The 22,288-nt window shown below is 43.5% G+C and overlaps 1 protein-coding gene across 2 annotated transcripts in view; it reads right to left on the bottom strand.

The window, feature by feature from the left end:
- PRKCB (protein kinase C, beta) overlaps positions 1–22,288 on the bottom strand; it is a 553,123-nt gene that overhangs the window by 38,138 nt on the left and 492,697 nt on the right. For both annotated transcript variants that reach the window (XM_006902042.1, XM_006902041.1), the window contains exons 14-16: positions 22,207–22,287; positions 21,802–21,909; positions 13,772–13,912 (exon numbers count right to left, since the gene is read on the bottom strand). In XM_006902042.1, coding sequence (XP_006902104.1) covers positions 13,772–13,912; positions 21,802–21,909; positions 22,207–22,287 — 330 coding nt within the window. The remainder of the gene's footprint in view (positions 1–13,771; positions 13,913–21,801; positions 21,910–22,206; position 22,288) is intronic.

The raw sequence follows: 22,288 nt of genomic DNA, 5'->3' as shown, positions 1-22,288 counted from the left end.
TGGGATGGGAGTGACAGAGACAGTGCGATTGGCACAGGACAGAGCGGAGTTTAGGGCTGTTGTACATAGGGTCGCTATGAGTCGCAGGCGACTCGACAGCACATAACAACAACAACAACATGTCTTATACTACACCCAGAAACCAAATGGAATAAGGATCTAAATAAAAGTAAAGGAGGAAAAGTAAAGGTGGAAAGTAAAGTTATAAAATTCTTAGAAGAACAAACAGGAGTGAAACTGTCAGGCCTCCCTTCTAACAGTCAGAAAAACTCAGTCCTTGAGACATTCAGTACTCTTCCCCAACACCACAGTTCAAAGGCATCAGTTCTTCTTCTGACATCCTTTTTCATCCTTATGCATGCATACGAGGTGACTGACAGTACCATGTGTCCTCAAAGTGACACCTTTGTTCTTTCATACTTTAAAGAGGCCCTTTGGAACAGACTTGCCTAACGTCATATGTCTTGTCTTGACTGCTACTTCCACGGACGCTCGCAAGGCCAAGCAAAATAAAATCCTTGACAACTTCAATCTATTTTCTCCATGATGTTCCTTATTGGTGCATTTGTAAGGATTTTATTATACCATATATTTCACTAATTTATATGGTTAGTATCGGCTTCTTCCTTCTAGACAATAAGCTCTGTGGTGGCTGTGTTTTGATTACTTTTATTGCTGTGTGCCCCTCGAATAGTACTTGACCTCACTCAATAAATGCTGGAGAAATGACTCATAAAGGCTGACCAAGTCCCCGCCAGAGCACAGACCAGAACACAGTGCTTCTGCTATTCAGCACAAAGGCTACCCGCTCCACACACATACACAGAGTCGCCTAGCCTGCCCTGTGCCCTGAACCACAGCTCACCAGCACATGCCACACCTAACTGTATCCAGCCCTTACCACGCTTATGTAGGAGCTGCCTGTTAAGTCATTGGCCTGCTGTACCCTATGGCGCTGGGTTCTAACCAAGTGTAGCCTGTGACCCAGCAGCATCCTACAGTCAGTCTGTTTGAAATTCACAGTCTCAGGCATCACCCCACACCTGTTGAATTAGCACCTGCATTTGCACAAGATCCTCCAGGAGATGTGTGTGTGGGTGTGTATACGCTTACGTTTAAGATGCTCTGTTAAGCTACATCATGGAACTTGCAGCTGTAGATTAGAATAAGCAATAGTCCTCTCTGTCTAAAGTCAACAACTGAATGCCTTCTATCATCAGACACTTCACCAGCACAATGTACAAACTCTACAAGACAGCGAGTTTTTATAATCCAGCATAACATGCCTCTGGAAACTCTATGAACTTGGAGAAATGTCGATAGTTATAGAGAGGCTTCAGGCCTTTCGATCACAGGGTTACTATGAGTCGTACTCAATTCAAAAGCAATCAACAATAACAACAATAAACGGGTAATAACTTATACAACAAGCCATTTATTTAAGACATTCTGCTGTAAGATGAAAAATATCACATATCCCTAAAGAATGTCTCATGTTCCACAGCACTGTGCATTACAGCATCCAGACTTAAAGCCATTTATTTAATCAGTAAAAACTGCTGCGCATCTATAAGCAGTAGAATTCTTGCTTCCCTCACAGAAGGTGCAAGTCCAATTTCAAGCCAATTTGTTACATGCATGGCCACCAGGAGGTGAAGCTTGCATGTTGCCATGATCTTGAAGAGATTGCAGATTCTATAGGATCACAGCACTCCTGCCCACTGGAGTGGATGGGAGTACTGGTCACTGCGTTGACCAAGGACTGGGTATCATTTCTGCTATATTATACAACGGGTCTTCATGAATCAAAGGTCAACTAGACGGCACCTAACAACAATTGTCTGCTAAACTCTCACACTAAACAAAGGTGTCGACAATTGAAAAAGACAATCTTAGAGTGTAATTAAAAAGACAGATTGTGTTCAACAAGTATCTAGATTAAAGTGCTGATAGAATAGGAGAAGAGTCTCACCCAGGAATGGAGAAGAGGCTCCCTAAGGAGTGATGCTCTACTGATTTGTTGAGAGGGGAGGCGCCAGGAGCCAGGAGGAGTGGGTGGCAGTGAGAGCCTGGGAAAGAGCTTTGGGCACCCCAGAAATTGGCTCTTGGTGGACAATGCCAGAAGGGAAGAGAAGGCATGGCATCATTTGAGGGAATGAGAGACTCAAAAATATTGGTTGCTGTGCACCAGTGTTCATAGCAGCGTTACTCACCACCGCAAGAACATGGAAACAGCCCAAATGTCCAACCACAAATTAATGGATTGAGATATTATGGTACATTCACACAATCAAATACTATGCAGCACACAGGAGCAATGATTTTGTAAATTATTACCCGACTTGGGAGGCACTGGAGAGCATTATGCTGAGTAAACTAACTCAGTCCCACAAGGACATATATTGTATAAAACTGTTATTGTAGAATAAGGATCCAAGAGGGGTGGGAGAGGCTGAAAGCAGAGGGATGTGGATGTGCAGGGGAGGGGGGGGGATTAATTGTAAGGTTGTACAATTTGATGGGAGGTAGTGAGGAAAATGGAAAAATTTGTTTGAATTTGTATTCGAATTTTGTAAATAACCTAGCTGAATTTTTTTTTTAAAGAATATTGGTTGCTGGTTTCTCCAGAGAAGCAGCTGGGACAGGGAGTAGAAGACTTCAAAAACTACATGTGCTCAGGAGAAAGAGACATTGTCCTGGGGCAACAGAGAGCTATCTGAGGGGCTTAGGAAAGAGAGGAGAAATCCTTAACGCACATTAAAACACAAAACAAATACAAAGAACCTTACTCTTGTACCCTGCACAATACACTGAAGCTAGCATTATTTCAGTACAGTTTCAGACAATACTCGGAACAGACCCGTGCCGTAATGAAAGATGGCAGTAAGAACAACTTTAAAAATCCATTTAGATTATTGTAATGAACTCCCAATAACAGCACCCTTTACTGATGTTTGAATATAATCCTGTTATTGTCCCCTGTTTGTTCTCTCTCCGCACTCTACTTAATAGCACGCATAAATCAGGCTCACTGACAGATACATGCATGCCTTTTAATATTACTCAAGGCACAGGAGCTCTGCACATGCTCACTGAGGACCACTAAGAAGTCGCAGGCAGGAGGAAGGGCTGCAGAAGGGGAAAGGCAGACTCCCTAGGTGGGGTGGGAGTGGGAGGTCCTGTTAAGTTCTAATGAACTTATTTGGAGAGATTTTTTGGTTTGTTTTGGTTTTGTTATGTTGCTGAACACAAGGAAGTAGAGAGGATCCTATCCTAACCCTTTCTGAATGGTGTCTTATAAAAGGGACACAAGAGTCACAGAGAACCAGAGGGGGAGCTGCCATGTTTAGACCTGACTACGTGCCAGAGAATGACAGGAAAGGCAGGGGATGAGAAAAGATAAAAAAAATGTGATGGGTGGTGTACTCATTATAATGATTTCTGTTTGGTTTAAAGAGATCAGAGACTGCTTGATAACTGTTATAGCAATTGACTAATATAAATTATTACAGTCATTGTAAGGAGCATCAAGATCCTTCAATTATTCCACATCTGGCTTGTTCTGGGGGCTTAGAGGTAAAAAGTTGTGCTGCCAATCCAATCCACCAGCTGCTCTGTGGGAGAAAGATGGGCAATCTCTTCTTATGCGGTTTGCTGCCTCTGAAAACCCACTGGAGGGTAAACTGTGGGTCAGTTTCTACTCGACGGTACATAACAATAAAACAAGCGAATATCTCTATTTTTTTCATGTGGGTTTAGCAATGACATTAAGTCTAGTTTTAGTTCCATGAATGTCTTCCATGAACCAGGTGCTGGACTGGGGATTTTATATTCATTATCACTTCGCACAGGTCTCAAATATATTATTTAAATAAAATTACAAGCACCACAGTCCTTTCTACAGTCTAATGCACCGTTTCATGTGACCCTTCACGAGTGCACTGAAATCAGTTCTGTAAACCACCAAATTAATGGGCGCTGGCTTGACAGCAAAAGGACGTTGAGTAATTAATTACTGCCGCAAGGATTACAAAGTTGCAGCCCATAAGCCGTATATGGCTCAAAGATATAGCTTATTTTTTGTGTGTGGGTGATGGGATAGGGGGTGGACTCTATTTAATTTTTAAAATTTTTTGTCATCAATATGTAGTAACATTTTACATCAGAATCCAGATTCCAGCTTCCTGTGAAAACCATGAGGATGGAGCAATGCTCCGCCCATATTCCTGCAGGGCCAATCAGCTGTAATGAATATCAGTGGAGCTCATTCAGCTGCACCTTGACATGTTCCCCACTACACCCCCCCCCATCCTTCTGCCTCACAGGACCTTTGCAGGTGTCTGACTCTGACCCGCTCCCGAAAACTGCCATTTCACTTCCTAGACCAGAAAGGGATTCTCCTTGTGACATCCCCCTGGCCTCCAGCTGGCTTCATTCCCTATATGCTTAAGTACTAAGCTCCACAGCAGTGGTTCTCAACCTTGAACTTGCTTCAGAAGGACTGAGAGAGCTTGGTTGGGTTGTTTTTTTTTTGTATTTTGTTTTGTTTTGTTAAAACACAGATTGCTGGGCCTCAGCCCCAGAACCACTTACTTAGGAGATCTAAGGTGGGGGCCCCAAAATATCTCTCTGGAGGGGTTCCAGTTGATGTTACTGTTGCTGGTCTGCGGACCACATGCTGAGAATCCCATTTCTTCATCTCCAGAGGAACTCAAATGTCTGCGGGGCTTGATGCTGGTGGGGATAGAAGGGTGTGTTTCATTTCCCTGGCCGAGAGAGGAAGAAGACTCCACGTTTTGAAGACCTCATAAATAGACCTCTACAAGAAACAAAGGAATGGTGTGCCCCACCTCTGAGTTTCTAGTTTCCCAAGCTTTTCTTTAGATCTTCCCATCAAAGCAATATTGCAAATGACATGCAGGGCCATCTCCAGCTACAATTGCACAAGCAGTGAACACATGGTCCTAAGAAGAACATCAGCAGGATGCAACCGTTCTGCCCCTCAGAGATGTGGATCAGAGACACCACTACAACCAACATGCCTCCCGAGTACCAGGCATATCCTTAGTGTTTATGAATGATAATAATCCTAAGCTGTGGTGCTGGCGACGAGTACTGAATATACCATGGACTGCCAGGAGAACAAATAGGTTAGTCCTGAAGAGGGTGAGACCAGCCAGGCTGCTCCTTGGAGGCAAAGATTCTGAACACTTTGGATGTGTTGCAAGCAGGGACCAGTCCTTGGAGAGGGACGTCATGCTTGGGAGGGTGGAGCGACAGCGCAGGAGAGGAAGAGCCTCAATGAGATGGACTGACTCAGTGACTAGCTAGGGTAATGGGGGTAGGTGTGTCAGAGACAATGAGGTTGGCACAGCATACAGTAGGTTTCAGAGCTGTTGTGCAAAGGGTCGCTAAGAGTCGCAAGCAACTCAACGGCACATAACAACAACAACAACAACAACAACAACAACATGATGTTGTAGGTATTAACATCCCTGTGGTGCAGCTACCTAGAGAGAACTAAATTCTCCAAATCTATGTTGTTGTTGTTGTTATGTGCCATCAAGTCACCTGTGACTCATAGTGACCCTATGTACAACAGCCCCAAACTCTGCTCTGTCCTGTGCCAATCACACTGTCTCTAACGCACCCACCCCAATTACCCCAGTCACTGAATCAATCCACCTTATAGAGGGTCTTCCTTTCCTGTGCTGTCCCTCCACCCTCCCAAGCATGACGTCTTTCTCCAAGGACTGGTTCCTCCTTACAACATGTCCAAAGTGTGTCAGACAAAGCTTCAGAATCCTTGCCTCCAAGAAGCAGCATGGTTTAACCCTCTCTAGGATGAACCTGTTTGTTTTCTTAGCAGTCCGTGATATATTCAATACACTTCCCCAACAGTACAGCTTAAAGGCATCAATTTTCCTATCCTCCCTAGTCATTATCCAGCTCTCTGAGGCATAGCAAGTTATTGCAAAGACCATGGCCTGTATCATGTGCACCTTAGTCTCCAGAGTGACACCACTGCTCTTCAGTACTTTGGAGATGTCCCTAACAGGAGACTTTCCCATCTCCAATTCTATAGCTCTAAAATAATTAATTGTATCCCGGGGTGGGGCAAGGGTGGGCAGGGAGAAAAGTGCAACAATGAATAAATGAAAATCCAAGTTCTCTGTAAATTTTCATTGAAATTAATAATAAAAAAAATTTTAAAAAAAGAGTATCCCTGCCTACTCACTGAGGCTAGAAATTATTTGATATTGTATTCAATCGCACATATGTGTTGTACAATGAGTGGTGCCCCTGGCTGGCAAGAGCCATATGTTGCTGTTAGGTTCACAGTTAGAGGAAGTTGGCATTTAACCTGGAAATTCATGGCACTCAGGAGGATGTGCCCAGAGTGTTCTAAAAAGAAAGAGGCTGCGCCTGACGGAGGAGGAGCTAGTGATGCGTTCTGGGAAGGTGAATTGGACATCAATATCGAAATCTGCAACAACTGAAACATCCCCAATCTTCTGATCTAAAGACCCCTTAGAGAACTGGCTTTAAAGGATAGAGCTTCCTAAGAAGAAGAAGTGTCCCAGAAAGAGACAAGATTCATCAGAGATGCTATAGAGGTGTGGTTCTAATCACCTGGGATGGAGGCGGAGGCGGGGAGAGGTGCAGCACTGGGGACACAGAAAAGTTCCTGGGAGACTTTTTGAACTCTATGACCTTTGCCCCAGGACATTCTGATAGGTCTCCAAGGGCGTCAGACTGTCTCAGGTTGGAACCCTCAAGTTTTCTGACAATGGATGAGCTACCCTGGACTTTGCACTTGACCTCTTAGAGTCTCCGTTTCTCCTCTCACAGCATGGATTTCTAGGACAAGCATTCGTGGGTTCTTTTGAGGATTTAATTAGTTGCCGTACTGTTGTCAGCTGTCACAAAGCTGACCCCTGACACATGGTCACCCCATGCACAACAGAACAACACACTGCCTGCTCCTCAGCTATCCCCATAACTGGTGGCTGATTGAACTACCATGACCCACACACTTCATGGACACTTTTTAGAAGGTGATCACCAGCACTTTCTTCCTGGTCTGTTTTCATTTGGAAATTCTGCTGAAACCTGTTTGGGAACATAGTGGCATGCCTCCACTGATGGAGACATGGTAGCGACACATGCTGGCCTGGTTGGGTGGTGGACCTGGGTCAGTAATCTCCCCTGGGAAAGGAGAGAATTCGATCACTGAGCCATCACTTCTCCAGATGCTAGAAATGAAGCACTCAGTGTGGTGTCCAGTATAGAAAAGGTGCTCAAGAAGCTAGTAACAGTAATGAGGTAAAAATATCTGTCATTATTATTTATCCAACTTCATCTTTTAGTTTCTATGACAACGCTCCATCACTGTCAGTTTGCCACACTAGGGTGGCTCCCATGTTGCTGTGATGTTGGAAGTTTATACCAACAGCATTTCAAATACCACGAGGACCATCCATCCACGGTAGACAGGTTTCAGCAGAGCTTCAACACTAAGATAAGGTAGGACGTAAGACTGACATCTATTTCTGATGTAACTGGCCAGGAGAAACCTTATGAATAGCAGCAAAATATTGTCTGTTATCCTGTCAGAAGATAAGCTACTCAGGTTAGAGAATGCTCAAGGTAAGACTGGGGCAGGGTGATCTCATCAGAGTAAAATCTACTTGAATGCCCTGAGATGGAGTAAAGCTTTGAGCCAATGAAAGATCTTCATTTGTTCATGTGGCAAGACTCGAAATGAGGAGAAACAGCTACAAACGTCCATTAATAATCACAGTGCGGAGCGCAAGCTATAAAGTTTGAAAGTAGTAAGGAATGAACTGGCACTTATAAAGATTGACACCCTCAGTACTGGTGTGCTTCCATGGACAGACACTGGGCAGTCAGGACCAGACGATCACATGGTCTGCTATGCCAGGAAAGACAAACTGAGGAGGAATGGCATCACAGTCATCATCAAAAAGTAGTAGATGTTCTCATAGAATATTGTCTTTATAATCAGATTGTCTCTTCTCTATAGTGAAAGCATTTTTGTTTTCTAATTTAAAAAGTAATATTTTCTTAATAGATAACTGTGCAATAAAGCTGAAGTAGGATGTGTGGGTTTTGCAAACACTTTAACAGCTGATAAAATTTTACATTTGTAAGATTAATACATTGTACTGGTACAGAATACTTCTAAATTATATTTTAAAAATCTGAAAAAAAAGAACATTTCAAGACCTTTAAGATCTTTTTTTTTTCAAGAACATTTCAAGACCTTTTCAAGATCTTTAAGTACAACACTGACAGTGATGGGATACTATCCGCATTCAAACAAGGGGACCTGTTAAGAGAAATGGCAACTTATATACCAACTAAAAGTTGTATTGCATGCATTGAACACCAATCATTAAGGCAAAGATGAAGAAATGAAGCATTTCTACTTAACTCTGAAGCCTGAAACAGATCATATATACAGTCAAGAAGCACTAACAAATAACAAGAATGCAAAAATGAGAAGCAAAGACTTGGTGCTTGGAAAATATGGTCTCAGATGAAGAATGCATGATAGAATTCTGTATAAACAATTATTTATTAATTTAAAAATCATTTAAAAAAACACAGAGATGGCAATTATGCATGTGGACCTAACTGAAACAAAATGAACCACCTTTGAGGACAGAGATGGTGGAACAGCTCAAGATCATCAACAGAATGAAGTCAAGGGCCAACTTTGGAACAGACCACTACTTGTTTACAAGAAAATTTAAACTGAAGAAAGAGAATGAAAACAGGTCCATTAGAGCCAAAATACAACTCTTGGGTTTATCTCACTTGAATTTAGAGATCTCCTCAAGAACAGATTTGACGCACTGAATGTTAATGAGTGAAGATCAAATGACCTGTAGCATGGCATCAAGGATATCAAACAAGACGACAGCAAAAGGTTATGAAGAGGAAAGAAAGAAAAGACCCACATGGACGTTTGAAACTTGCTCTAAAATGTAAGGGGATGGGGAGAAGTAAAAGGAAGATATGATAAAGAGAGTTGAACATGAAATTTCTGAAAGCAGCTAGACAAAACCATACAAAGTAAGATAATGAAATACACAGAGAGGACTGGAGTTAGAAAACCAAAAGAGAAAAATGCTCTTTACATTTCCCAAGCTGATAGAATTGAAGGAAAAATTCAAGCTTCAAGTTGCAATATAAAAGAATTTTGTGGACAAAATATTGAGCAATGCCAGAACCATCAAAAGTATATTGCATTGAAATTAGGTTAGGGAGAGAACTGTTTAAAAGGGATAAATGAATGGTATTCTTGTCATTACAGAAGTCTAGAGTGAAGGCTGCATAGTGGAGTGGACTTGGGGGGAGGGATTGCATAACAATGAGAGAGTTTTTCTTTTCGAAGAGAAGAATGAATTGAGGGGGGTAGGGGTGGGCAGGAAGAAAAGTGCAACAATGAATGACTGGAAACCCTAAGTCTCTGTAAACTTTTATCTAAATTAATTTAAAAAAATATGAAGTCACCATACCAGAAAAGAATTGGTAATGCTGAACCATTCCAGGAGGTAGCATATGATCAAGAGTGGTATTGCGTAAGACCATTATTGTAAAAAATAGAAGGATAACGATTAAAACATGTATGGGAACTCAAGAGCAGGTGAGGGGGAGCAGAGGGGTGAGGATGGGTAGGGGCGAAACTACACAGTTGCAGTTTGGTGGGTGGAGGGAGGAGGGCAAAGAAAGAGGAAGGAGACGGGCAAAAAGACAGGGTCATGATGGGCATGGTTCAATGGTGATTAATTTATAAAACATCATGCATGAGAATGATTGTATAAAACACAATGTGAATGAAGAAAGAAAAAAAAATCGTACTGAAAGAAGTCCAAGTTGAACTTGAGGCAATGATGAAAAATAAGGAACCAGGAACTGATAGAATAGCAATTGAGATGTTTCAAGAAATAGATGTAGCACTGGATATGCTTATTCATCTAAGCCAAGAAATTCGGACAATATCTGGAAGAGATTCATAATTAGTTCAAAGAAAGGTGGTATACAGAATGAAGAAATCATAGATCAAAATAATTAATATGACATGCAAGCAAAATTTTTCTGAAGACACCAGTTGGAGTAGTAGTACATCAACAGGGAACTGCCAAAAATTCAAGATGGACTCAGAAGAGAACGAGGAATAAGAGTTACCGTTGCTGATTTCAGATGGATTTTGGCTGGAAGGAGAGAAGACCAGATAGATAAACATCTCATATTTTATTGACTCTGCAGGGGTCATAAGAAATTATGGATAACATTGTGCAGAACAGACATTCCAGAACACTTAACTGTGCTAATGGGGAACCTATCCTCGTAATAAGACGTAGTTGTTTAAAAAGAACAAGAGGAAACTGCAGGATTTAAATCAGGAAAATTGAGTTATATCCTTTCATCATATATATATTCAAGCTGTATGCTGAGGAAATAATACAAGAAACTATATTATATGAAGGAGAATAAAGCACCAGAATTGGAGGAAGACTCACTGATAACCTGCTATTGCAGGTTAATACACAGATGATACAACCTTAGAGCTCGAACTGAAGGAGACTTGAAACACTCATGAAGTTTAAAGGGTATAATCTTCAGTCAGGATTACAACTCAATTAAAAAAATAACCAAACTAAAAGTATAATTGTCATAACTGGACCAATAAGCAACACTGTGATACAAGAAGAAAAAATTTGACTTGTCAAGGATTTTGTTTTCTTTAGCTCTACAATCAATGTGGATGCAAGCAGCCCTCAAGAAATGAAACAAAATAATTACTGGAGAAATCTGTTGCAACAGACCTCTGCAAAGTGCTAAAGAGCAAGGATGCTACTTTAAAGACTAAGGGGTGGCTCACTCAAACCATGATATTTTTCAATCACTTCATATGCAGGTAAAAGTAGACAATTCATAAGGAAGCCTGGAAGAAAATTTATGCCTTTGAGTTATGATTCTGGCAAAGACTATTGAATACACTATGGAAAACCAAAAGAACAAACAAATCTGTTTCTGAACAAGTAAAGCCATAATATTCCTCTGAGGAAATTATGACAAGGTTCTATTTCACATACTTTGGGTCTGTTATCATGACGGGCCCATTCCTGAGGAAGACATCATGCTTGGTAAAGTAGTTATTGTATACTGTAGAGTCGGAACTGACCCACAGCTGACTCTACAGAAGATTTTCAGAGGTAGTAGTAAATTGCATGAGAGTTGACTGCCCATCTTTTTCCTACACAGCAGTCTGACAGATTTGAACCATGAGTCTTCAGATTGGCAACACAGCTCCTTACCGTCAAAGTAAAGCAGAGGGGCAGAGAAAAAGAGCACAACTCTCATAAACATGAGTTGACACCTTGGCAGCAATAATGATCCTGAACACAGTACTGACTGTAAAGATGGTGCAGGATTAGGGACTGTTCCATTCTGCTGGGCACAGGGTCACTATGAGTTAGAAGCAGCTTGACAACACCTGGCAATAAAGACGTGGTAATATTTCTGTTCACTTTTCAACCTCAGTTGGGAGTGAAGTCCCCAGGACCTTGCTCTGCTTAATCTAATAAAGAAATAGGACCCAGAAGAACTTCAGTTCTGATTCATTCCAGTCCTAATTCTTCCTCCCTGGTGCAGAAAAATACCCCTATAGTCTCTGCAACAGAAACTCCTTCCCTGTATACTGATTGCATGAAATGTGACATAATTACTTGTGCATTCATTCTCATTCTCATTCTCGCTCTCTCTCTCTCTCCTCCCTTTCCCTCTTCTTCCCCCTCTCCTTTCCTTTCCTCTCCCTTCCTTCCTCCCTCCCTCTCGCTCTCCCTCCCTCTTATTGCTATCAAGTCAGAACTGACTCATAGCTGACCCTCCAGCCAAGTTTCTGAGATTGGAAATAACTCACGAGGAGACTGCCCTCCCTTCTTCCTCAGTGCAGGTGATGTGTTCAAATCTTTGCAACCCCCTAGCTACAGAGCCTCTAAGAGAGTCCAAGATTCAGGGCACCTGCTCCTCCATTTCATTTTATCTTGCCATTGATGGGAGCTGGCCAGTGGTGTCACAACGGGAGTGCAGACTACACCTAGTGACACTATCTGAGGAGATGACACTGGTGACTATCCACAAAATTTCTGTGTAGTGTTCCATCAGAAAATTATTATTCTTACATAAAAAATACCTTTAATTGGTTTTAACAAAACTCCCCATGTTTTTGTCAAGACTAGTATATGTATATATCTATCTATATATGTATATATCTATCTATGTATATATCTGTATCTCTATCTCTATATCTCTCTCTATATATATCTATCTACAAAGCTAAAATTCCATGCTAATGTACTTTTTAAACTTTCTAACTCTGGTGGCTTAGTGATAATAAGGCATTGCACTAGTAACCCAAAGGTATGTGGTTCAAATCCACTGGCTGCTCTGCAGAAGACAGATGGGCAATTTCCTCCCGTGCAATTAACTGCCTCTGAAAACCTGCTGGAGGGGTCAGCTGTGGGTTGGTTCTGACTTGATGGTGCACAACCACCACCACCACCACCACACTGTGCTTCAAGAAGCCCTGGTGGTAGAAAAGATTAAACGTTAGGCTGCCAGCTGAAGAGTTAGTGGTTTGAACCCCCCAGGTCCTCTGAGGGAGAAAGACGAAGTGGTCTCCTCCTGTAAAGATTTACAGCCTCAGAAACCGATGTGAGTCAGAGCTGATTGAGCAGCAGAGGGTCTGGGGTTCACATGCTCCAGTCAGAGCTGTCACGATTATCCAGTTACAGGACGGCTTTGCGTCACGTGGTTTCCTGCGCATGCTCCTCAAACACAAACACAAACCTGCTTCCTTCCCTGTTTTCACAGTGGCTGATTTTGCCAAATTGTCTGGATATTCACAATACTCTAGAGCTATTTGTGAGCCAGCATCAAGAACGTCTCTGAGAACAAAGTAGGAATTAAAGGAAAAGGAGAGAATCAACATAGACTTTTCCTCAGTTATAAATAATATAATTCAGTGTCGCAAGATGTACGAGATCATTTTGTTGTTAGCGTTCATATAATCTAAGGATTATTACACCTGAACAATTTACAGCTCTATGCATTGCAAGCTATTCTGTGACTATAATTGATCACAACATTCCTAAGGGTTCTGCACAGCGTAGCTGGGAAGGCGGCCCACCGGGAAGACTGAGCATGACACAGGAGTTACTACACCGAGAGGCATCAACCCTTTCAACCCTGCAGGAGTTGGCTGGCGAGCTGCCATCTTATTTACTGACTCAGATATAATGTACGTTTCAGAATTAAATTTAAATACCATTGAGATAAACAACATGACCTTTTCAATGTCAGCCTGAAGAGAAGATGACATAGTCAAACTAATGAAAGAATGAGGGCAAAATTAGTTTCTTTTATCAGAGGCTGAAAATGGATTGAACTCTGCTTCCCCAAGAACTATGCCCAAAAAGTTGTCAGCTCCGACAGTTACAATAATTGAATCGATAAAGCGAAAACTTATCATCAGTGGTCTCTTCCCGTATTTACCGAGGTTGACAGTGTGACTGGAAATCTGGGTTTGCGGGCCCACGTGTGACCACAGGCAGACGGATCCAAGTGGGTGCACAGATGCCTGCCCCTCAGAGAACATCCCTCGCAAGCACAGTTGGAGAGGGGCAGAGTGTGTGGGGTGTGGTCACCTGATAGTCAGAAACAACGCTTTACTTACAGCTTTTGGCTTATATGGGGGCTGAATCTCCTTGCGCTCAAGTTTCTCCCAATCAATGTATCGGAAAAATGCATGCTCTTTGATGTCACGTTCACCTTCAGGTCCGCAACCCAGACGTTTGCCCGGGTGTTTGGTCATCAGCTTTAAGAGAAAGAGAGACATGGAATTTTGGAGATTGCAGAAAAGGGTGCATGAGGGACCCCGAGATTATCAGGCAGTAATGCACATGAAATGAGTCCCACTTAATGTGTTGTTGTTGTTTTTCATTCTAGCAAGTCATTTTTCTAGCCAAGATTTTGCAATTACTTATTCATTCATTCCCCTTGAATCACAAATGACTCATACTTGACTCTCCAGTGGGTTTTTAGAGGTTGCAAGTCGCATAGGAGGAGATTTGTCCATCTTTCCCACTCAGAGTTGCTGGTGGATTTGAACCACTAGCCTTTGGGTTAGCAGCGTTAACTCTTTTCCCATTAGGCCAATCCCCTTACCCCGCCACCAATCCCCGAGAGTGACCCCTTCTAGTTTATCAAACCTGAGCCTGAATTTATCAGGTTAGAAATGTTACACATTTTGGTTTAAGAATGAGTTTTAGGAAATTATTTCTACACTTACTGTGCATTTCATGAGAATGGTTTCAAAATCATCACTCTCCCTACCCCTCAGCACAAGAATTGGTTGATCATCCCCAACAAAGGCAAAGGTCATGCTCATTCAGATACATTTCACAAGCGCTTAGCAACACACTTGTGAAAATGACAAAACAGAAGGAAAAAATACTCAGTCAAACAGACCTGGGTTTCAAGCAATTATTTCCTGAAAGCTCATTAAATAGTTAGAACCTAGCCCAGCTCATCTCATCTCCCTTGTACCACATATTATCCTGAGCTCCACTGAGGTTTCTCTGGTGTTCTGTTTAAATTACTTAATTATCAAACACCTCCATCTCTGAGTCTTTGAGCCAGGGCTAAATAACAAGATAAATAGATGCTCCGAGACGGAACAAGCAGGCTTCCTCTTGTAAATGAGCCCAAAGCTGCGAGGCCATCTCTCTGATCTCAAGACTGGGTGAGGAGGGGTAGGGGCGAAACCACAGGGTTGCACGCACAGTTTGGTGGGTGGAGGGAGGGGGGCAAGGGAAAGGGAAGGATCCTGGCGAAATAACAGGGTAGTGATGGGCAAGGTCTAATGGTGCTTAATTTTATAAAGCATAATGCACGAGAGTGATTGTGTGAAATACAATGTGAATGAAGAATAGGGTGAAACACAATGTATACAAACTTTGTAAGCAAACTGATTTAAAAACAGGGGTGGGGGAGGCTATGGTAGAAAAGAAGGAGGGGCTGGTGACTGAAAAAAAGCACAGGCCCAACCACAGGACTTTCAAAAAGGAAACAACAGTGGTTAAGTCCAAGAAGCTTCTCAGGACGGACTTAACATGAAATAGCCCATGACTTCAAAAGCCTTGGTTCGCCCCAGACGTGTCCATCATAAAGAGGCAATGAACCCAACAAGCTCCACGTAGTCGGCTGAACTTGCACTTGGGTCTGATTCCTTCACCAGATATTGTCAACCCTCACCATGCCCCACAAGAGCATGTAGTTTCACATACGCCTGTTCTCACGCAGGGGACAGTGTAATTGGGTAATTAACATCTGGTAAGCCAGCTCCTTTCATTGACATGCATGATCTTACCTGACTCTCAGAATAATTCAATGTACAAGGTACTTCTGTTTTTTCTTGTTTGATTGGCAGAGTAATTGACCCCCAGAGAGGCTTTGCAATTAGCTGGGGCGCACAGAGTCAAGCAGTGGCAGCTCCAAGACAGGATTCCACACTCCTGCTTATCTCTAATATTTGACCTTTTTAGAGAAATGGGAGAGGGCTGTGGCCTGGGCTTGGTTCAGAAAGGTTTGGAAGAGGGACTGGTCACACTAATTGAATTATACTTTGAAACTTGTGTAGGATTAGGCTAGGAGGGGAGAGCGGGCTATGAGTTCTTGATTAGCACTGATATTATTAATACAGTGGTGTACATGTCCTGTCATGTCCTGTATATGTCAGCGAAAGAAAGGAAGACCTTCAACAAGACAGATCAACATGGTGACTCACAATAGGCTCGGGTGTATCAGAGACGGTGAGAATGGCAGAGGACAGGGCACGGTTCAGACTCACTGTTCACAGGGCTTCTGTGAGTTACAGTCAACTCGATGGCATCTAACAACAGCAGCAGCATATGCTCAGGCTCTGAGCCAGAGTGTTCTTGACCATCATGCATATATTATATCTTTAATCTCCACAATTTGGAGCATTTGTTAGTACTGCCATGTTCCAAGTAGTGAAGTAATTTGCCCAAAGGCCCATAGGAAAGTAGGAGAAGTGGCTCTGAAGAGGTCTGCCTGACCCAAGCTCTTGCCTCTCTGCGCTTCAGGTCTCTGCTTGTTTTTTCACTACAGTGTGAGGCCAATTCAGGTGTCTGCCTCCTTTGCGTGCATGCAAAGGGAGAGCGGACCTCTTAGCTAAGCCAGACTAACTATCGGAGGATAGACAATTTTGTGTGCTTTTCTTGCGACAGACACACACAGGACACGTGGAGAGGCAGCTGTTTCCCAAGCCCAGCTCCTTTTCCACTCAGGCAGGAGGATGGCAAGTGAAGAAAAGCTACTGTGGAAGCACCCACTCTCAATGCAGAGGCTCAGCCCCAGCCAGGGCTCCGCTCTGATGTGCCTGAAGCGATATAGACAGCCGGCTTTAATCACTGCGTCAATCTCTGATCACCTCCCAGACGCATCCCCTGGGGGCTGGCTGCTCAAGAGGAAACGTGGCAATTTGCTTAAGCGACTCTCCTTCTGATGAGCATCAAGTCTCGGAAAAGGCATCCACGTTGGACTCAGCCCACTCAAGTCAGAAAATTCCCAGGACTCAATGGTGAGTGAGTTACCCCAGTTAATCCTGAAGGTTATGGGTCCTAAATTAATATAAGTCTGCTCTACCAGGGAAAGTGCTAATTGGAGCTGAAGCTGAATGCAGCTGACCTGGAAAATCCTCTCTCTTCCATGACCCACTTAATGCCCCCAGCTCCCCTGGCAGGGTGGAACTGTGAAGGAGAAGGCAATGAACAAACACTGAGCACCTACTATGTGCCAGCACCATGCAAGGGGTTTTCTTTCACGCTACCTACCTCCTCCGATGCGCTCATGCACTCAGTTATGTAACTATCGCTATGGTTTCATTTTGGGAGCGAAACAGAAACTCAGAGACACAACCTACTTAAGAACATGCAACGAGGAGGGTCAACATTTGTAAGGAGTTTCTCATCTTCCAAAGGCCTCCACTTTATTTATTTTTTTCCCCCACGTCTCTTTTTCAGGCTGAATCTTGTCTTTGCCTGTGCATTGCTGTACAGAGGTTAAGTCGTGGTTTTTGTGATTTTAAACACTGTGACACTGATGTGTCAAATGCGATAATGGTCACCCATGGCGGACAGTGTTTAGTGGAGCTTCCCTATTAAAACAAGCTTGGAAACAGGAGTGGCATCCACTTCCAAAATGGCTTGCCTCTGGAAAGTCTAAGAACAGTGCTCAGGTCTTTCATTCACAGGGTTGCTATGAAGTCATCTATGACTCGATGGCACCGAACAACAACAACAACAAGCCTAGTGGCAAGAAGCTGCACTGCAATCCTGAAGGCACAGGGTTCAGAATCCACCATCTGTCCCGTGGAAGAAGGATGAGTAACCTCTTCCAGTGTGATTTTTCTCCTTCTAAAAACTCACTGGAGGGTCAGCTAAGGGTCAGTTCCGACTTAATGGTACACAACAACAAGTGTATGTGTAACCCAATACTTGCATTTCTGTGTATACATGTCCTAGTGATGGTTAGAACGACACAGGACGAGGATCAGAATGCTTTGTATTCTGTTGGATATCTGGTTTCTCTGAGCTGGAAGTGATTCAGGTGCGTCTAACACCATCATGTGTCACGCAATATTCTTCACATGTACAATTCTATAGCACGGGGCTCAAGTCACTCTCTCACTTTCAAAATTCCCATCACAGGAGAAGTAAACTTGCAAGCCAAAAGAAGTGCCAGCATCAGTCACAATAATAATAGTAATAACAGCCCAAGGGCTTTTGAAAAGAATACCGGTCCCTGTTCTAAGTGTTCCACATTTTAAACTCATTTAATCATCAAAGACCCCAAGGGGTTACTGGTATTCTTCTTCTCTGGACTGATGGAGTTGAGCCACTTCCTGGCTGTGACTGGGTCAGGACTTGGATATGAAGCCCAGTGGAACTGGGCCAGGAGGGGGGTTTTGCATATGGGAGGAGGTACATACCCCTAGACCGGGGCAGTGGCTTCCATTCTGTTGCTTTTCAGGGATGGCAGACAAATATGGCAAGAACTGATTTTTTAAGAGAAGTGAGAAGATGCAGTGTTAATGGGAAGTCTGACATTAAGAATTGGCCATTATTAAATAAATTAAAAGCTCAGCCTGTATCCTCTCCCAGACTCCCGGGAACTACAAAGGCCTGTACTGGCCTTAATCTGTGTTCCATGTCTTCTCCAAGCTTTTGATGAACTCCTATATTTTCCAACTCTCTTCTTCACTTCCACTGTCCTGCACATCAAACCTCAAAAAAACCAAAAAGCAAAAAAAGAAAAGAAAAAGGCTCTTTTCCGTCACCAATTCTTTTCTTTTTTTAAATTTTTTTATTTTATTATTTTTGAGTGTGTGTACCATGAAATCAGATCTGACTGGTACAGGAGGAGATTGCCCCTCCTTCTCCAGCAGAGCATCTGGTGGATTTGAACTGCGAACCTCTGGGATTACAGTGCAGCTTCTTGCTACCAGGCCACTAGAGCTCCCTTAAATAATTTTTTTTTAATTTATATTGGTTTACATACAAAGTTCATACAGTGCGTATATAATGTTTGGGGTTTGGGGTTTTTTTTTTTCTCTTTAAGATGAAGATTGAGATTCATTTAGCCTGTGGCTCCCCTGAGGATATTTATTTGCATTGTGTGCTATGGAGTTGGAAGACAAAGTCTAGGCTATTTGTTAACAGTCAGGAATTTTCAGCAACACCACCAGGTTTTTAGACTGAGAGAGGCTGGCCCAGCTATTACAAACAGCAATGGGGGTGGGGAGAGTCATTGTTCTAGCATTCCTTCACCAGAGCCAGCTCATTCAATGGCTGACTGGGGCTAGTCAGAGCTGGGCTACAGGAAATCCACAATTAACCCTAAGATCTAAGACCAGCAGCCTCGTTAATCGGCCTCACAGGTAGGGACCTATCATGAAAGCACAAGGCTCACCTGTACACTGAATGCTTTATAAAGGCAGCATCCCTGGACCACATTCTCTGGGTGCCACACAGCATCGTCCTTCCACTTAAGGGCACAAAAAGTCTTAACAATCTTGCCAATATAATAATATAACCGAATATAATATGATAATATAACCCAATATAATAATATAACCCAATGCAATAAGCTGATTGCTACCCCAAGAGGTCCTGCAGGACAGAGCAGAACTGTCCCTAGGGTCACCAAGCCTGTAATCTTTACTGAAACAAGCCACCAGACCTGCCTCTCTCTGTGTGGCTGCTGGGTTCGAGGCACTGACCTTCTGGATAGAAGCTGAGCACTTAATTGTTGTGCCACGAGAGCTTCTTGTAATTCCCTAGAAAGTTTTTCAAAAAGTGTCATAAGCTCTTCCATTAAATCACACTGTCAACCTGGCTTGAGAATTACAGGTGTGTTGTTATGTGCCATCAAGTCCGTCCCAGCTCACGGCAACCCTGAAGAACGGAGCACAGTTGTCCCCTGCAGACATCCTAAGACTGTAAATCAAAGGCAGACTGCTACGTCCTTCTGTGGAATCACTGTGAGTTTGAACCCCTGCTCTTTTGATTTGAAGGTGAGTGCTTACTTAACCACTGTGCCATCAAGAGGTCTTCTGTCTCTATAGAATCTTTACAAATTATTCAAACTACCTCACTTGGGAGGTACGTTCAAAGGGAGTGGTTTCCAAGTCACACAGGGGCTTTTCTCCAAAATTCAGCTGGCCAGACTTCATGGTAGAGGTGGGGCAGAGGGATGTACCACCCGATGATGAGGTACATACAGGTCCCCCGGTGGCATCCAAGGGAGGACGACTGACCTCAGTCTTGGGAGTTCTCAGAGAGAGAATGTCCTGGACTAATATCAGATGCATCACAAGCAATTCTTCCCAGGAAGTCTCTGCCCTCTGGTCCTGACACCTGCATTTGCATAAACCACACTCATAAATGTGTGTGACCATTGGCAGCCATTTGGATGGGGAGGGAGGGCTGGGGACTGAATCTGAGCAGGCTTCTCTAGGAATCTCTGGCAGTTCAAATCCACCTGGAGGATCAGCTGTGAGTTGGTCCCAACTCAGTGACAACGGAATTCTTCCTTCTTTGTTCTCCTCACCCAGAAATCCATTACACTTAATATTGTCTAATAAAATTCATCCTAGTAAACAAAATGTTGGATGTTTGAGTTGAACTAGAGACTCTTTGGAACAAAGGCCCTAGCTCTCTACCTATGACAAATCTGCACTCAAAGTCTATGGAACGGAGTTTTGCTCCCAACATGCATGAGGTCACCATGCGTGCATCTATTTGACGGCAATCAGTTTAATGTTCGTGAAACACACTCTGCAGGGATGTCTGGTGGCTTAGTGGTAAGAACAAAGTGCTAACCCAAAGGAACATGGTTCGAATCCACCAGCTACACCAAGGGAGACAAACATTTGCCTTCTGTGCAATTAACTGACTCTAAAAAACCCCTATCAACCATCTGCATTATGCAGATGACACAACCCTCCTTGCTGAAAACTGAGAAGGACGTGAAGCGCTTGCTGCAGAGGGTCAAGGACTGCAGTCAATATGGATTGAGGCTCAATGTCAAGAAGACAAAGATTCTCACCACTGGACCAACTGGCAGCATCAGGATGGATGATGAAGAGATTTAGATTGTTCACGGCTTTAGTCTGCTTGGCTCCACAACCAACACTCTTGGCACCAGCAGCCAGGAAATTAAAAGATGTATTACAATGGGAAAGTCTGCTGTTAGGGACCTCTCCAAAGTACTGAAGAGCAAGGGTGTCTCTCTGGAGACTAAGGAGCGTCTGATACAGGCCATGGTCTTTGCAATCACTTGTTATGTGTCAGAGAGTTGGACAGTGACTAAGGAGGATAGGAGGAGAATTGATGCCTTTGAGCTTTGGTGTTGGAAAAGAGTGCTGAAGGTGCCATGGACTGCTAAGAAAACAAACATATTCATCCTGGAGAGGGTTAAACCAGGCTGCCCCTTGGAGGCAAGGATTCTGAGGCTTCGTCTGACATACTTTGGTCATGTTGTAAGGAGAGACTGGTCCTTGGAGAAGGACATCATGCTTGGGAGAGTGGAGGGCAGGTGCAGGAGGGGAAGGCCCTCGAGGAGATGGAGTGATTTAGTGACTGGGGTAATCGAGATGAGTGTGTCAGAGACAATGAGATTGGCACAGGACAGAGCAGAGTTTAGGGCTGTTGTACATAGGGTCACTATGAGTCACAAGTGACTTGATGGCACATAACAACAACAAACAACAAAAAACCCACTGGAGGGTCAGCTATGAGTTGGCTCTGACTCAACTGTACCTGACAACAAAAACAAAAACAAACACATTAGGCAGAGTAGGGCAGGGCAGAAAGGCTTGGGCCCCAGGCCTCTTGCACCTTTCAGGGCCCCACTCTTTGGCAAAGTCTCTGTGCTTCTACCTCTTTCATCTAAGCATTCCCCTCAGCTAGAGACTGGAGCCCACCAGTCTCGGTGCTTATGTGCAGATTAGAAAAATGCAGCCTTTCTTTTTGGAGCAGCCGCCCCACGCCAGAGCAAGTAGCTTGGCAAGTTGAGTGAGGGCTGGAATCCAGCATCCATTCACCAGCTGGCCAAGCATCCCTGCGCGGATCACAACCCACACCCTGCAGAAACTGTACAAGCTGTCACCGGTGTACTCACCCCTTTGCAGATAGCCACGGCTTCCTTGGACATGGACTTTGGATAAGCCACATTGTGTTCCATGATGGACTGGAAGAGTTCATCTTCATCCTCCCCTTCAAAAGGTGCCTGCAGGGGCAGGAGGACAGAGGAGAGTAAGAAAGATTCTCACCTCAACTCCAATTGTTACAAGGAAGCAGACCCTCCCGGGGGCCCTCACTTGAGGGTGGTTAATTCAGGAGGAGAATGAGAAAAAGTGGTCAACAGGCTGGGGAAATCATGAGCCATGAGAGTCACAGAGGTTCAGGGTTTTAAGCTGATGGATGATCAAGGTGAAGGTTTCTTTTACGATGACATGGATTTGGAGAAGGGTTTGGAAAAGACAAGAAGAGGGACTTTTTAATGAATCACGTGAAATTCAATTACCTGCCCAGCCAACATTTCATACAGTAGGACTCCAAACGCCCACCAATCCACGGATTTCCCATAGGGCTGATAGGCAATTATC

The sequence above is a fragment of the Elephantulus edwardii genome, unplaced genomic scaffold, assembly GCF_000299155.1.
Source record: "Elephantulus edwardii isolate Elephantulus edwardi_28Jun2011 unplaced genomic scaffold, EleEdw1.0 scaffold00361, whole genome shotgun sequence".
NCBI classification, from domain to species: domain Eukaryota; kingdom Metazoa; phylum Chordata; class Mammalia; order Macroscelidea; family Macroscelididae; genus Elephantulus; species Elephantulus edwardii.
This window is presented reverse-complemented; position numbering and strand designations above follow the sequence as displayed.